Source organism: Equus caballus, chromosome 20, assembly GCF_041296265.1.
Source record: "Equus caballus isolate H_3958 breed thoroughbred chromosome 20, TB-T2T, whole genome shotgun sequence".
NCBI classification, from domain to species: Eukaryota; Metazoa; Chordata; class Mammalia; order Perissodactyla; family Equidae; genus Equus; species Equus caballus.
In genome coordinates this window covers 32639211-32655328 of record NC_091703.1, presented here as the reverse complement: position 1 = coordinate 32655328, position 16118 = coordinate 32639211, and the positions used below count along the sequence as shown (strand labels likewise).

The following is a 16118-nucleotide window of genomic DNA, read 5'->3' as shown; positions in this document are numbered from 1 at the left end:
TGAAACAAAATTAAACTTTATTTATTTGGAGGATAGGGTGAATCTGTCACTGGTGACTGGAGCTCGGAGGCTGCACTTTCTCCTCAGGAAGGTGGGCTGGAATGGGGTGGGCTGTGTTCGGCATGGGCTGTGGTGGTTTGGGATCTGTGTAGACGAGCAGAAGAGCGTTCTAAGACTTTAGCACCTCTCACCAACCCAGAGCTCACCTATGTGTCTTCTTTGGGACACACTGGGACATTCCCCATTGTCCCTATCCCCCATTTTCTCTACCGCTGCTCACCTGCCTGGCTCCCCAGCTGGGCCTCAGGCCGGTCTCCCCAGAGCAGATGCCCAGGATTGTTGAGGAACCGTTGGCTGCGCCGGCATGTTAGGCAGGTCTGAACTGTCCAGCGCTGTCCCCTGCAGCCTGGGGTGAAAGTGGGAAAAAGGAAGAGAGTGTCCACGTTTAGGACAGGAAAAGGTCTCCTGTACCTGGTTTTGCCTCCACTGTTTTCCAGTAGGAATTCCACCCCCTCCCCACTTGGAATGCAAATTTGATGGTGTCAGGCCCCTGCATAAACTCTATCAATTTCTTGGTATTCTTTATGATAAAGCCTAAACTCCTTAACAAGACTCTTCAAGATGTGCCCTGTTTCCTTCTCCAACCTCTTCTCTTGCGTACCGCAAACTCCAGCCTCCTGAACTCTCATTTCCTGGGCAGCACCACAAGCTCTCTTGTCTCAGAGTCCTCACAAATGCCTAGAATTCCCATTTTCCACTCCCTTTGCTTAACCTCATCACCCCTGGCATAAGTAATTTAGCACCCCACTCTCCCAGTTAAAGCACTTTTCTACACTATTTTAACTGTTTCTATCTTAGTCTGTCCCAGAAGACTAGAAATGCAATGAGAATAATAAATCTAGCACAATACTTGGCACATTTTAGAAAATTATATATTTGTTGAATGAATGAATGATGATAGGAATCATGTCTTCCACGACGCCAAATAATATCTATTATTATGCACGGGTGGGATTGCCTCTTACGGCCACATCATTTCTCTGTTGCCCAGATAGAGTATAAAAGCCAAGGCCAAACCTTAGTTTGTCCACGTGCAATTAGCAACTTAACCCCGAGCTGGAAAAAGCCTGCTCCTGCAAATCCCACGCTCTACACCCTTCCAAATGGAGGAAGGGGTCGCTTGCCCCAGGAACACTCACGTCTCTGGCGCTGCGTGCAGGTCAGACCCGGGATGAGGAGGGAAGAGCAGCCACGACAGAGGGTCCTCTTCACCGAGGGGTCCCTGTGGGCGGAGGGGCATGGGGATTGGGCTCCGGCGTTGCCTCTCCCATTCTTCCCCGTCCCGCCCACCGCCAGGCTCCGCTCCGTCTCACCGCCGCAAGACGAGCCGCTTCGCGATGGTCCTCTCCGTGTGGCAGTAAAACGTCGCCAGCGCCTGGTTCTCGGGGTCCTGCGCAAGGACGCAGTGGGCGGCCTGGGGGAGGCGAGCGGTCACTCGGGGCCCGGCCGCACCCGGCACCTCCCGGTGCGGTCCCGACGCGGACTCACCTGGTACAGGAAGCTGAGCCTCTGGAAGGCCTCCCGGTCCTTCACGGGCCCCGCCATCCGCGTCGCTTGAGCGCCCCACACGCTACTGTCCGCAGGTCCCGCCTCTCGGAGAACCCCGCCCGGTGTCCGCGCAAGGGCTCCCGGGAAGCGTAGTTCCTGGTCCCGCGAAGCGCTCCCTCGCGCACGTCCCTTGAGGTTCTTACTCTGGCGCCACCCTGCGGCCTCACAGACCTATTTGTAAACGCATCCCCTCGCAATCCAAACCCGGGGTCCCTTTACGTTTTGGCTTTCTTCTAGTCTTCTTCAGGTGTATGATCAATTACACTAGGTAGAGAGTGGAGAGGCTAGTGGAACGGGAGAGGATATTAAACTGCTAAGCATTTTCTGGACAGAAGACTGGTCTCTTTACACAGATAGGTTGGGGAGTTGGTCACGTGCAATTTATGTCCAGCTAGACCTTCTGCCCTACTCTCCTGAAGCCAAGGGCGGATGCCTGGAAGATCTACACACCAAAGGAACAGAGGTTATACATTAAAAAAAGCACTGGTGCCAGTGGGAGTGAAATTACAAGGCATCATGAGGATGGTGGAGCAAGGGAAGAGGGCTCCTGGCCCTCAGAAAGCACAGCTTACTTCCATTCTTTTCCACTCACCAAAGAAACACACTCCCTGTTATGCGATGCTGGACACACAGTAGGTGATCCTCACTAACTCCTAGTCTCAGGTACTGACACACAGAGACCTGTTGAAGGCATCACCTGCCCCTGAAACTACACGCCAACCCCAACACAGACATGTACTTCACACCCCTCCCTATGACCTGTTTCTGTCTCCCACTTGTTCTGTTTGGCATCTTGTATTTATCTCTGCCTCATAGTTAATGACCACCAGTTCCTGAGGTCAGAAGTAGAGGGATGCAAGCTGGAGGGACAGAACAGGAATGAACTCTTGACAGGGAGAGGGCAACCTAAGTCAGGAGAGGATGAGGCCTCTCCCCCACCTCAAAACCCCTGGAAAAAAATCCTGGGTGAGGAACCAGACCTCCAGCTTGGAGGAAATGGCTGAAACCTCCTCTGGAATGAGTTTCACAAGGGTCCCCAGACTCAAATGAGAGGAGAGTATGTTTAAAATGTAGATGCCCAGGCCCACCCCAGACCCTGACCAATCACTGAGGGTGAGCCGCAGGAACATGCATTTAACCCCCAATGATTCTGACGTAGTAACACAAGACTATCGTCAATGACCACACAACACAGAGATCACTTCAGTGGATCCTTTGTTCCATATTATGTTTACCAACCAAAATCTTGCCACAAAGAACCACAGTCAAGGCACAAAGGTAAGAGGAGAGTCTGGACAAAGTCCTGTTGAGGTGGTAGGAGGAACTGAAATGCCCTCAATAAACTGCAGTTTCTTGTCCCAATCTTCTGTGAACCCGATTATCCAAGTAGCAGATAATCCCAGTCATTTTAGGTTGGTTTGGCATGCATCGCTTTACCTTTTTGGACAACATATGTACCCTACAGGTTGTTTATTTTGGCCTAACATTAAAATGATTTACATTCTCCGATAGGGGAAATGGTAAACGGTGAAGGATGGCAACAAACAAGCAAAAGACTGGCTCTTGTGAACACTAGTTCCAGGCCAGATGCACACAGGCAAAAGGAAGACGCCTATCTGGCCCTTCCCTACAGACCACGCTCTTCTACCCTGTCCTCAGGGTGAGGAAGACTCCATTTCCTTTCTCCCTTTCTGGCTTGGACCCCTCAGCCAGCTAGCAAGGCTGACATTTGGGGAGTAGCTACCTGGTAACATTCTTTAAGGCCAGGGCTTTGGACAGAAATACTTCTCTCTTTCCTCTAATACCTGACTCTCTACTTTCCAAGTTCCCTTGGGAAAGCGGTGAAAGGGTAGACGTGTCTTGCAGAATCTGTGGCACCTTGCTTCTGAGGAGGAACAAGGTGACTGACTTCTTGGAGAAAATCAACTATAAGGAGGCAGGCAATAAGCCAGCTCTGCTGAAGGCTGAGGCAGGGACCTGGGTTCTCCTCTTCTTTCTTCTCATCCTCTCCTCCCCACATTCCTACCTCTGGCAATCCTACTCATAATGGCAACCCTACTCTGGGAATAGAAGACCAAAGAAACCCCTCTCCTTTTCATTAGTCTCTAGGAATCTGTTCCTTTAGCCCCCTTCCCTGACCTTTTTTCTAACCTTCTTGATGCTCAATCTCTGCCCTCAAAAAAACTCCTTAACTTCTAGACCCATAAGAGCAACTGTTATTCATCTTTATTTCAGTCTAGAGGTACACAGACCCCTGTGATCTTCCACAAGAAATAAGACTATTCTGGGTCAAAGAACCCCCTAAAAGGATGTACAGGAGTTTCTGTTTCCTCCTTCGGTTTGAGCAAGTCAGACCTCTCACAGAATTTTTGTTTCTGGAAAAGTCTCTCCTTCCTTCCCAACCCATCTTTGTGCAATAGGAAACCTGATGGACTTCAGAGGAGACAATCCCCTGGGAACCAGCTCCCCACCCTGACAGTTAGGAGGGAGACACAGCTGTGCTCTCATTCCAGCCCAGTCCCACCTACTCCTCCATATAAACCATTCCAGAAACCAAGGTGTTTCTCCCAGACGGTTCAGGACCGGAACCAGGCAGACACGAAGACATTCCACCAGGTCACAGGAAGGAAGGCCCATAGCTCTTGACCCTGCCTCACCCCAGTTATTCCCACGTCCCTACCTGTCACTCCCAATCTGTTGGGGGCCTGATGGTAAGTGGTGCAGCATTCTTCCGACCAGCCCGGATGCCTGGGTAGAAGAGGGGCCAGAGTTTCTCAGTAAAAGTATCAGTGAAGGTGTAGATATGAGAGCGGTCTGTGACGTTGTAGAAAGACAGTGTGCCGGCCTCATAGTCTAGGAATATGCCCACCCGCTTGGGTTTCACCTTGATGTGCAAAGGGGTAAAAGGCGTGGTGGTGGCTGCATATTTGTCCCCATTCCATAGCCGCACCCGCCAGTAGCCAGTCTCAGGGAGTGGAGTCAGCTCGCCCTTGCGGCTCACGGAGTCCCGGCACACACCCACTGCCCAGTGGGTCTTGTCGCCCACCTCCACCTCCCAGTAGTGTCGACCTGAGGTGAAACCCTCAGTAGCCAGGACGCAAGGGTAGAAGGTGAAACGCCGAGGTGTGTCAGGGAGATCCCGGAGTCTTGTCTCCACGAACTTGACGCTCTTACGATCTTCTGAGAGGACGAGGTTAGGATGAGCAGTCTCAGGGTCCAGGGTCACATCCGCTGGCGGGAGAAGCCAGAGTGGGGAGCTAGATGAGGACGGGAATAGCTAAACGCCCCTGCCTCACTCTCCCAGCCCGCCGTTACAGAGCCTATTCCCTTAAAGGTCCCAGAACACCGTGGTTTGGTTAACTTTCTCAATCCATGGTGTCATCTAAGGGAGGGGAGGGAACAACGGCTTCACTTCTCACCCTGGCCCTAAAATAAACAGATGCTGATGGCTTGACTCTGCAAGGGCTGGTGGGTTAGGCTCCCGCCTGGTTCTCTCTCCATCCCCCTCTGACATCATCATCTATCTCACTGTGTGGAGAAGTGCAAGGCACAGTCCAGGGCCAGAAAGAATGGAGAATGTTAAGAAGGACAAGACAGCGTTATGGTCTAGGGATGGGGTGACCATGTGCCTGTTTTCCTGGAACAGTCCTGGTTTAGGACTATTTTCCATGAGTAAATATTAATGACACTCCCTTTCACTCTCAAGAGGGGACGAGTTTAGGCAAATTATTTAACCTTTCTGGGTCCCTATTCAGACACAACTGTGGGACTAAGAGTAGACGACATCTAAGGCTGCTCCCTTTGAGTTCTGCGACCCAGAGACCAAAAGCCAGGTAAAGGGGTAGGTGCGGGTATGGGCATGAAAAGTGACAGATGGGATAACTGAAGCCCAGATAAAGCAGGACCTAAGGACTTCCTTCTCCCTGCTACTTTCCTTTTGGGAACAACTCACCAATTAGCTGTTTAAGGATTTTCCTTAGGGCAAAGTACTGTCGGGGGAAATTGCTGAAGTTCTTTTCCAGCTCTATGGATACTGAAGTCACTTCCATGGTCTTCACCTTCTCACATCTAAGAGGGATAGGGAGATAGGGGAAGAGAGGGCAGGGTCAGGGGAAGCTGCAGCCGAGTGTGTTCAGATGTGGGAGACACTAAAATTTTCCATCCTCCCACTTTCTCCCTTCTCCCTGAAGATAAGTACTTGCTTGCTGCTTTCTTTTGCTAAGGGTCTTAAGATAAGACCCTTATCTTAAGAATGAGTCTCAAAAGATTCTGGCGATACTGTTATAGTTCATGCAAATAATCACCCTCCCCTACTCTCCCAACCCCTCCCTTCTTACATCTCGTTTGGGCACAGTTCCACCCACAGGCACAGGCAGAATGTGGTTCTATGTTATCTTGGTATCTTCCTCACCAAGGAAGTCCTAATGCTCAAAGAGGAAAAGGTAAGGGCCTATGACTCCTGATGATTTGCTCTCTTACTGGCTTGATGGATGCAATGAACCTTCTCCTACCCAGACATTACATGACTTTTCCATCCTTACTCCTCCAACTCCTTATTGTACCCCTAGTTCCCAGCCAAGACCTAACTCACTCAAAGAGATGCAAGAATCACTTACTTTTCCAGGGTACTTTTGACATCCTAGAGGGAAGGAGAAAAGAAAGCAATATTGGTCCCGGTATTCAAGGGTCCTAAAGGCAAAAGGTTCCCCCTCCTCCCAAAAGTTCTAGATCTATAAAATAGGATAGGGCAAACTGAGGGTCACAATGCAAGGGGACTCTAGAGGGATCTGAGTACATCTCTCACAACATAATTCCCACTTTCAACTTCTGGTCATCATGAAGCTTGGTAATTTATATTACTTCCAAATGGTTTCTTGTGTGTTTATCTTGGCTCCTCAAGGACACTGGGAGCTCAATGCAAGGGACAGGGATTGTGTCTGCTCTTTACTCTGTCCCCCAAGTACCAACCACACACCTGTCTCCTTGAGGATCAGTAGAGATAGTTCCAGACTGGTGGCATAGGAACGATTCATACTTTCCTGTGGTGGTTTGGTATCCCCCGTCTGGTATTGGTTAATAAACGTTAATAACCGTGTGCCAATCCTGATTTGTGAATACTTGGGGTCCAGAAAACAAAGAAGACAAATCTCTGCCCTCCAAGGATTTCCCAGTTTAATGTGGAAGGCGGAACACACATACATGAAAGGACATAAGAATAAATACCAAGCAATACATAACATGCAGATAAATGTACAATGAAGCCTCACTGATTCAAATGCTGGTAATCTGATCGCTAAGATAAAAGTTTCCTACAGCCTTGCTAACACCATTCATCTGCTTAAGAGAACAGATTAGTTCAAACATGTTAGAGGCACCATTTACATATCGAAAGTAATATATTATTTTATACATAATTTCAAGTGTCCTTCAAACTATGTTTCTATTCTTTTCTAGCATTAATAAATCAAGTTCTAGGACTGAAAAGTAACGGTAACTGCATTTACACAATTCCTAATGAATAGTTTTTCACTAATTCAGACTTGACGTCCCTTCTTTCAAAAGACTGAATTTTTACTTAGTTACAAATTAAGCACATAATTGTTGACAAGACATAAGAACAAAGAAATGATAAGAAGGGGATGGGAGGAATCAGAGAAGCCTTTCTATAGAGAAAGATCCTTTGAGTATGTCTGGAAGAAAGAATTGGAGTTAGAGAAGCAGAGCAGAAGAGTGAGCATCCTGGGCTGACAGAATGGCCTGTGCAAAGCTATACTGCGCTGCACCTGAGGGGCTATGCAGGAGCAAAGGCCGAACCTTAAGCATCTCGAAGCCCGACTGTAAGCACTTGCCCTCCACCTCAGCAGCCAAGTGGGCCAGGTCCCGGCGCTTGTCTCCAAGGTGAGCAGCGTTTTCTCGGAGGCGCTGGAGAATGTCCTGTTCCTCCTCCTCCAGCCGTGAAAGCAACATCTGCTGCTCTTCATCCAGCCTCCTATGAAGCTCTTCAAATTCCTTTAAGATCTGCTGTCGGCGACTCTCTACTAGTCTCTGAGAAAAGAGGGAGGGTGTTATGTTGAGTGGGGCCAGTGGCCGTAGGGTGCCTTTCCCCACCCTCCATGTGTTTGAATTAACACAGACTTTCAGTGTCATTGGAAATAGTTTAAAAGGACACTCATGTTTCCCTCCACCGGAATTTCCTTCTGTAAGAATAGCTCCCAAGTGAAGTGAAGTGAAGACCATTGGGAGGATAAAAAAAAAAAATCAATGTTTAAAATATTTTTATTTTCTTTAATTATATTAACTTCTAAAAAAGCTGTACTTTTATGTTTTAGTAAAAAAATTCAAGACATAAAAACTCAATAATATTAAGACATCTACTACTATACATAACAGAGATATCTCTGCTACTCCCAACTCTAAAGTTCAAGGTAATGTATCAAGAAAAGGAAAGTACAAATACTGGAAAGTTAGAGATAACATTGTCATCATTTGTATATTGCAGGATATCTACCTGATAAAAACCAGAGAACCAACTAGAAAAGTATCAGAATCAGTAAGTGTTTAGCAATGGTTTGTTACAAAATATATATGTAGATTTCAGGGCTGAACCTGTTAAATAGTTTCAAGTTACTTCAGAGAACTGACAGTTCCCAGCCCAGGAACAGGTTCTAGAAGTTTATTAGTAACTTACATTAGCCCCCCCTTATCTGTGGTTTCACTTTCTGTGGTTTCAGTTACCTGAGGTCAACTGTGGTCTGAAAATATTAAAAGGAAAATTCCAGAAACAAACAATTTACAAGTTTTAAATTTCGCACCATTCTGAGTAGTGTGATGAAATCTTTAGCTGAGCTGTCCTGCTCCATCCCACCGGCAATTGAAGCATCCCTTCGTCTCGTGTATATACGCTACCGCCTGTTAGTCACTTAGTAGCCCTCTTGGTTATCAGATAGACTGTCACAGTATTGCAGTACTTGTGTTCAAGTAAGCCTTATTTTACTTAGTAATGGCCCCAAAGCTCAAGGGTAGTGATGCTGGCAATTTGGATATGCCAAAGAGAAGTCACAAAATGCTCCCTTTAGGTGAAAAGGTAAACATTCTCAAGTTAAAAAGGGAAGAAAAAAAATTGTATGCTGAGGTTGCTAAGATCTATGGTAAGAATGAATCTTCTATCTGTGAAATTGTGGAGAAGAAAAAAGAAGTATGTGTTAGTTTTGCTGTTGCGCCTCAAATACGTATGCATAGGATATGTAAGGTTCAGTAGCATCCTCGGATTCAGGCATCCACTGGGGGTCTTGGAATGTATCCCCCGTGGATAAGAGGGGACTACCGTAGTTGTTTGAAATTTGAAACATCCTTTCTTTCAGGCAGCACATAGACTTAAACCCCTAACATTCCTGAAATTTGATAATATAGGACTCAAATACCAGCCATAACCCTTTCTGAGGGTTATCAGCAAGTACATCCTCCCTTCTGTACCTCCACTGCAACAAGAAGTGATCTCCCTCAAGAAGGATTCTCTAAGCGTCATGTGACTGATGGGGAGAAATCAACCCAACAGGGAAGCAAGTGAGAAGCAGACACTGGGACTCTGGAAAGAGGAAGTGGATATGGACTGAAAGGCAGGGCTGAGGGCGAAGAGAGAGTGGGGCTGCAAAGCCAGGGTGGGCCTTACAAGCCTGGGGTTTCTGGTTTCCAGGCTAGTTCTCAGCAGAGCCTGACTAGCTCCAGTTCCAGAGCCACTTGCTGCTTCCCATTCCACTGCTGCCTTCTCAGGCACACACTCAACAAAACATATTCTCACAACAATTATCCTTAAGTAAAACACAGCCTTTTTCCCTCTGTGTGTGTGCTTAGGAGTGATGTATGGGTAGAATTTAGGATTCATAACTGGTAAATAGGAAGCAAAAGGGCTATCCCTTGTATAATCCCATAATCCCTTTCCTTTTTTTCACTCTATATAAGTGGGGCAGTGGTTCTTTTTTTAAAAAATTATATATATAAATATATATATTATATAAATATAAATAAATAAATATGTATATATTATATAAATATATATATATTTAAGATTGGCACCTGAGCTAACATCTGTTGCCCATATTCCTCTTTTGCTTTTCTTTTTCTTCTCCTTGAAGGCCCCCAGTACATAGTTGTACAGTCTACTCATGCTATGTGGGACGCCGCCTCAGCATGGCTTGACGAGTGGTGTCACGTCCACACCCAGGATCTGAACCGGTGAAACCCCAGGCTCCCGAAGTAGAGTGCGTGAATTTAACCACTTGGCCACGGGGCCATGGGCAGTGGTTCTTAATGAGGGTGTTACCTCCTTCTAGGGGTATTTTGGAAATGGGGGGTATTTTTTTGTTTGCTATGATTGGGGGTGCTCCTGGCAAGGATGCTAGGCTAGCAATCCTCCAATGTATGAGATAACCCAGCAAGATGAATTGGCCTGCACCATTTTCTCATATTCTGCTGGATATTCAAAAATGTGGGCCTGGACTTGAAGGCCATTTTATATATAAATACAGAGCAATTCTTATATGCTTTTAATATACCTTGGTTCTTCAGGAACGGCTGAATAAAACTCATTAAGACTGTACTTTGTTTTTCTTAGAACTTTACCAAAAGTTACTTATCATTTTGAGAAATTATGTTGCCAAGAGCTAAGCTGGTTGTATTTGAGTCAACATTACTACCAATTGCATCAGTCTGAATTTTTATTTTTTGCATTGTTGAGGTCACATATAGGTGCAAGGATAAAACTACATTGTAGTGTCTTTCAAGGTAGCCACACAAGATTTTATTATAAATTACTTTTCTTTATGTTGTATTATATATCCTATATTTGGGCATGTTAGTCTTTTTAAAAAATTATGTAGATAGGTTATCTTATCTATAATTTTCATTTCAGTATGGTTAATTACAAATTATTTATTTCTAGAAAGGGCACTGGGTCTGATTCTGGAGGTGGGGATGAGGGAGAGGGAAGGAGAATTCAAATGGTCACAAAAGGAATGTTGGCAGTTTCAGAGACCACTGAAATGATAACTTACATTTTTTAAAAACAGCACAGTTCTGTTCCAGAATTTAGAAGGTTTCAAAAATTTTTAGACCCCTCTCCATCCTTTACCATTAAGAAGCTGATCAATGGGAAAAGGAAAGTTAATGGCTGGGAGTAAGCTTCGTTTCTCACACATTTTAAGTTTTTCAGGGGCCCTCCAAAAGAATGAAGAACTTTTTTTTTAAAGCTCACCTTTGCAATCAAAATTAGTTCAAATTTTATAAAATTCAAATGCTTGCTTCGTTAAAATGTATAAAGGACTAAGTTAATAATACTTGCTTTCTTTTGAAATATTGTCATTGTTAAAAGTTATTGTTTCTACTATTTTAAAACCTGTGTTTAATTTCTGGTGATCCCTAAATCTCAACTCCAAAAACTCATTATTTCTTCTAGAAGCCTTTAATGTCGTCAAATTTCTACGCTGTCTTCTTATGAATTTGCAACTGTGCTTTCTGTGCCATGTCATTTTCTATTTTCCATACTTGACTGTAAGCTCAAGGAGGAAGGGTCTGTGCTTTTGCTCATCATCATTCCCCAATGTCAAATACAGGGTTTGACCTATACTGGAAGCTTAATAAATATTTATTGTTTCATGCAGAACTAGAATCCCTGGTTTTGCCACATACTGGCTGTATGATCTTGGACTAGACACTTATCCAAGTTCTGTTTCCTCTTGTGTAAACTGGGGGTAATAATACCTACCTTACGGGGTATCTAAGTTCACCTTTGCCAAAGATGACTTCCAGGACTCCCTTCCCTTTGTCTTGTAGCTTCTCTTTGTCCTACTTGTGCCACCTGTGGCCTGAACTCTTAGAACTGCAACCTAGGCAGAACCCTAAGACCTAATATAACCCTGTAAGGTTGGAATGTCATGGACACCCAATGAATTAATGCATAGGACTATTAATACTTGTTCACTGTTCAATAGAAGAAATAAGGGCAGATACCAAAATACCATGCTACAAATATGGTTATGCTACAAAGGAGATGCAAAATTTTATGAAAATGAAAAAAGTTAATTTCTGAAGGGTCAGGAAAGGCTGCATAGAAGTGGCTTTCATCCTGCCTGAAGGATGGATAGGATCCTACAGACAGAAGACGGGGAGGGGAACATTCTAGGAATAAACCAACATCATATAGCGTACTTGAGTTAAGAGAATGTGGTCCCGATGTCACTGGCAGTTCTTCTGGGAGCTCTTGGTCAGCTCCTTCTCCCTTCCTCCCCAGTGAACCTTCCAAATTCTCCTCTCCTCTATCCCTCTAAGAAACTCTACTCTCAGCAGACAGCCTCCTTCCCTGCTTCACAAAGAAAACGGGACCAAGGGGCATGAACTCCCTCAGCTTGCCAGATGTAAGATGTTCTGTCTGTCCTTCACCTCTTACATCCTTCTCTTCAATGCTTAATTCATGGCAGGTAATTTAAGTACAATATTGAATGACAGTCATGCCTATAAAATGCCATTATTTCTGAGAGAATAGCAGTTTTCTAACAAATCAGAACTAGCAGATTAAATAATGTGTGGTTAAGTTAATGTTTGGTTAATTGCCTGCAGAGCAGGCCAAGTGGGGTTGCCTGCCTTTTACCTTGAGCTCGCCAGGCTTCTTCTCCTCAGAGGACTTGCAGCGGGTGATCTCCTGCAGCTTCTGCTCCAGGGGCTCCAGGCACTTCTGCAGTTTTTCCTGAGGGGTGGGAAGCAGGAGAGGTGGCGTTTGGGTTGGCTGGCAGAACCTACCTTTGTTTTAAATCATTTGTTTGCTTCCTATGCATCTCACCACCTCTTGACCCAACTCTTCCTTGACTGTCATATGGGGTGTCAACTTCCTACAAGTCCCTCCACCTGCCACCAGCTTGTCCCCATCACCGTGCTCACCAAACTTTCCTCTCGCTGAATCTCCTAGTTGTCCAGCTGTCACCAACTCTGTGCCCTTCCCCAACCCTATCCATTTTCTTACTCAAGTAACTGCCTATCATGTCAAAGTGACCTTCTGTACCCTCATATCCTTCTTCAAACTCATCTTCCCATCCAACTCTAACCACTGGCAAACATAATAAAATCTTCCTTATACTATAAACTGCCTTAAATCCTGTATCCAAGATTTTATTAACATAATTAAGCAAAGTACTTGATAAAGTGCTAAGACATTAAAATCTCTAGTTCCTATTACTCAAGCATTTACCTTGTGTCTCAGCAGTAAGTTAAACCAGATGCCACGTTATCCATTGGGGAAGACGCAAACTACAGATTGGTTCAGCTTAGTCTGGTGGGGATCAGGCTAATGTTATGTCACCTATTCCCAATACCAATGGGAGAACAAGCAGCGTTCTGAGCAGGGGGAGAGAATGAAGAAACCAGACTACTTCTCACTTCTTCCCAAGTTTGATTTTTTCGATGTGGTTTCATTCATTTATGAAAAATATAATACATTCCAAGACCACATACTCAAATTTTGTGTTACAAAACTCAGAGAGAAATTTTGGAGTACTCCACACCACTGCTCTTCTTCATGCTTGGGGATAACTGACCAGACGTACTATGTGCTCCCTGCATATGTAGCTCTGAGGGTCTACAGAGTGAGGACCAGATACAGTCTTGCCCTCAGGAGCTTCTGATCCTCTACCCGGGGAGTCTCCCACCCTCTGCATTCCTCCCTCTTCCCCCACGTTAACATCATGTGTCTTGTTCCCCACCTTATACTCCTGTGTGGCATCGTCCAGTGGCACGACGGTGTGGGCCCGGTGGGTGTGGGAAATTGCACATATCAAACATACAGCCTCCTGGTCCTCATAGCAGAAGAGGCTGAGGGCTTCATGGTGCTGGGGGCAGAGGCTCTCATCCCGGATCTTCCGCTTGACGGCCTGGAGCTGCTTAGCAATTTCCACCATACTGCCTAGTTGTCGATTAGGCCGGAGACTGCGGTAGCGAGATGTCTTTCGACAGACAGGACAAGGGAAGTCCCTTTCTAGGTCCTCCCACCAGCGGGTGATGCAAGCTTTGCAGAAGTTGTGCCCACACTCAATGATGACAGGCTCCTTCAGATACTCCAGGCACACGGAGCAACTCGCCTCCACCTGTAAGTTCTCCAGAGCTGCAGCTGTGGAGGCTGCAGAGGCCCCGGCCTCTAACAGACTTGTCTCTGCCATTATTTAACTTGAGGATAGGAAAGAGGCAGAGAAAAGAAAAATATTAGTTGGAGGTTTTTTTTAGCATCCCTCATCTGACATTTACCCCCCTGTTAAATCCCAACTCCAGATTTAGCCCCATCTTGGTACTTTACACCTCTCTTCCACTAAATTCAACCTGTCTTTTGTTTCTTCATTTCCAAAACTTGTGACTCCCAGCCATCAATCTAATTTTTTTCCCTCTTCACCAAACTGACACACAACCCCCACTCTCTTCTGTCTTTTACCTCCGCTTCCTCTTGTTAGAAACAGAGGCTTCTTTCAACCCAGTGTATTTCTCCTGATGCAGGCTCATACCATCTGTATCTTGGAACCACTAATTCTAGACTAATGTAGCCCTAGCTTAACATATTTTTCCAATAGATGACAAAGGAATTTGGGAAAGCAAAAAGTGCCATAAAAGTCAAAGTATTAATTAAGATTTCTTAAATACAAAGTTTAATGTTATAAAGAGCTTTATTGCAGTAGTCCATGGGAGCCTAAGCTTGATTCCCTGCCACTGTTCTCTTACTCTTTCAAAGGGTAATAAATGGCATGAGTTAGGCAATGGTAACAACCTCTTCTTTTCAGGAAAGTTTGAAATTCTTCCTTTTATCAGACTAGCCTAGAAGAACTGTGCCCTCTTCTTGGAATGAAATGATTCACATGACATCCCATTTCTATTTGTGTGCATTTGGACATCTGCAACTGCTGAAAAGTGATAAATTCATGGCAACTATACTACAGAGCATATTACTGAGCCCAGGCCAATAACTTCTTGAAAAGAGGGCTGACGAGTCTATTCTAAATATTCAGCAGTGAATGGAGTCTTTTGAAATAGATATTGATAACTAATTCCTCGGACATACTGTGGCTCCAATAGGTTCTAGAGTGGTTGGGAATTAAGAGGAAGAAAAGAGGTAACAAAATCTCCCTGAAGTGAAGTCTCAAAAGAATTGGAAATGCATCAAAGAGATTTATAAAGCAGAAGGCTGGTCCTCTACTTTATCCTTAAATGTCACCTCTTTTATCAATGAAATAGCTGATTCTCTATTCCATACCCTCCCCCTCCACCCCCATCAAGGGACCCAAAAGAAGGAAGGAAATTTAGTAGGTCTATGTGCTGAGAGAGAAGTGGCCATATAATGAGTTGGGTTAACAATGATTATTCCTGTGTATATTGATGGCACACTTGAAAAGCGTTTAATTTGGAGTAGGAGCTGATAACTTATTTGGAGCTGAATTTCTCCCCTCAACCAGGAGAGTTCAGTCAGATGATTTTTCGCTACCTATGGAAATCCGACTTTGACTAGTGACCCTGTCCCTTCCCCAATCTTCTAGAAATTAGGTGGCCTCCTCACCTGGAGTGAGTTGATTTGTATGCAGTTAGGGACCAGGATGGATCTAGACTGGCAAAGAAGTGATGTGGAAAAGAAATGGGGAAAAGGTTAGGGAAGTATGGAGAGGGCTTGGAGCTACAGCCATGGTGAGGCCTCGGGTGCCTCTGGGTTGGTCATTTCTTTCCCTCTATTCCTTGTGTCTCAGTAGAAGGGCAAACTTCAGGGACGTCCTCATTTTGTTTCTACCACTGTCCGGGGTCCCACTTTGCGACCCTCTCCTGAGCGTGGTCCACAACTCGGTCCCACCCCGGTCTCCATCTTCTCCCGCCAGATCTGGCGCAGGGGGACTGGAGAGGAGGGGGGAGGAAACGTCGTAGTCGGCAGGGAGGGAGGGGTGCGTGTCCAGGTGAGGAGGAGGTGTGACGTGAAGGTGGGATGCCCGCCGCTATGACGCAGGCGAGAGCCGCGGTGCCGGCGTCAGAGTTGCACCCGGGGAGGCGAGCGGCAGCGGGACGGGGGAACGGCGGGGTAGCCAAGCAACGCCGGACGCGCTGACGTCGCCGGGGCGGCAAAACGTCCGCCCGGGCCCGAGGCGGGCGGAGGCAGCAGTGGTTACGTGCGGGGGGCCGGTGACGCAGTCTTGGGGCGCTGGGACGCGGCGTGCGGAGCCGGCCGGCGGGGGCAGGCCCCAGGGCCCGGGCGCGGCGGCGGGACAGCACCTACCTTCCCGGCTTCGGGTCCGGGAGTGCGGGGCGCGGAGCCGCCGGAGCGCTGCCTCCCTCCTTCCTCCTCCCCCCGCCCCCGCCCCGCAGCGCGACACACAATACTCGCCGGAAGCGGAAGCCGCGCCGAGAGGCTCGTGTCAGTGGAAGCCGGGGTGTCGCCGGGTGGCCGCGGGAGGGCCTAGCGGTGCCTGTGGAGGAAGGAGAAGGCGGGGGCCGGAGGTGAGAAC

At 46.4% G+C, this 16118-nt stretch overlaps 2 protein-coding genes and 1 long non-coding RNA gene across 5 annotated transcripts in view; 1 reads left to right on the top strand and 2 right to left on the bottom strand.

Moving 5' to 3' along the window:
- RPP21 (ribonuclease P/MRP subunit p21) lies at window positions 1-1776 on the bottom strand. 2 transcript variants are annotated; one of them, XM_003363792.5, is made up of 5 exons: window positions 1549-1776; window positions 1374-1474; window positions 1200-1282; window positions 281-406; window positions 1-144 (listed from the first exon to the last, which is right to left on the bottom strand). In XM_003363792.5, the coding sequence occupies exons 1-5, from the start codon at window positions 1603-1605 to the stop codon at window positions 47-49; spliced, it is 465 nt and encodes a 154-aa protein (XP_003363840.1). In that variant the 5' UTR covers window positions 1606-1776; the 3' UTR covers window positions 1-46. The 2 variants fall into 2 exon arrangements, with proteins under 2 accessions (XP_003363840.1, XP_005603728.1); XM_005603671.4 differs by having other exon boundaries at window positions 274-406; window positions 1549-1706.
- A 1030-nt stretch (window positions 1777-2806) lies between these two features.
- Window positions 2807-15998, bottom strand: TRIM39 (tripartite motif containing 39). 2 transcript variants are annotated; one of them, XM_023624195.2, is made up of 7 exons: window positions 15890-15998; window positions 13356-13815; window positions 12251-12346; window positions 7423-7653; window positions 6225-6247; window positions 5561-5676; window positions 2807-4839 (listed from the first exon to the last, which is right to left on the bottom strand). In XM_023624195.2, exons 2-7 carry the CDS (start codon window positions 13806-13808, stop codon window positions 4292-4294), a joined length of 1467 nt encoding a protein of 488 aa, XP_023479963.1. In that variant the 5' UTR covers window positions 13809-13815; window positions 15890-15998; the 3' UTR covers window positions 2807-4291. The 2 variants fall into 2 exon arrangements, with proteins under 2 accessions (XP_023479963.1, XP_005603729.2); XM_005603672.3 differs by having other exon boundaries at window positions 15188-15949.
- The window catches only part of LOC102150905 (uncharacterized), a 43607-nt gene continuing 43102 nt past the window's right edge, over window positions 15614-16118 (top strand). Inside the window, exons 1-2 of the long non-coding RNA XR_002801989.2 lie at window positions 15614-15663; window positions 15805-16110. This is a non-coding gene — a long non-coding RNA (uncharacterized lncRNA). The remainder of the gene's footprint in view (window positions 15664-15804; window positions 16111-16118) is intronic.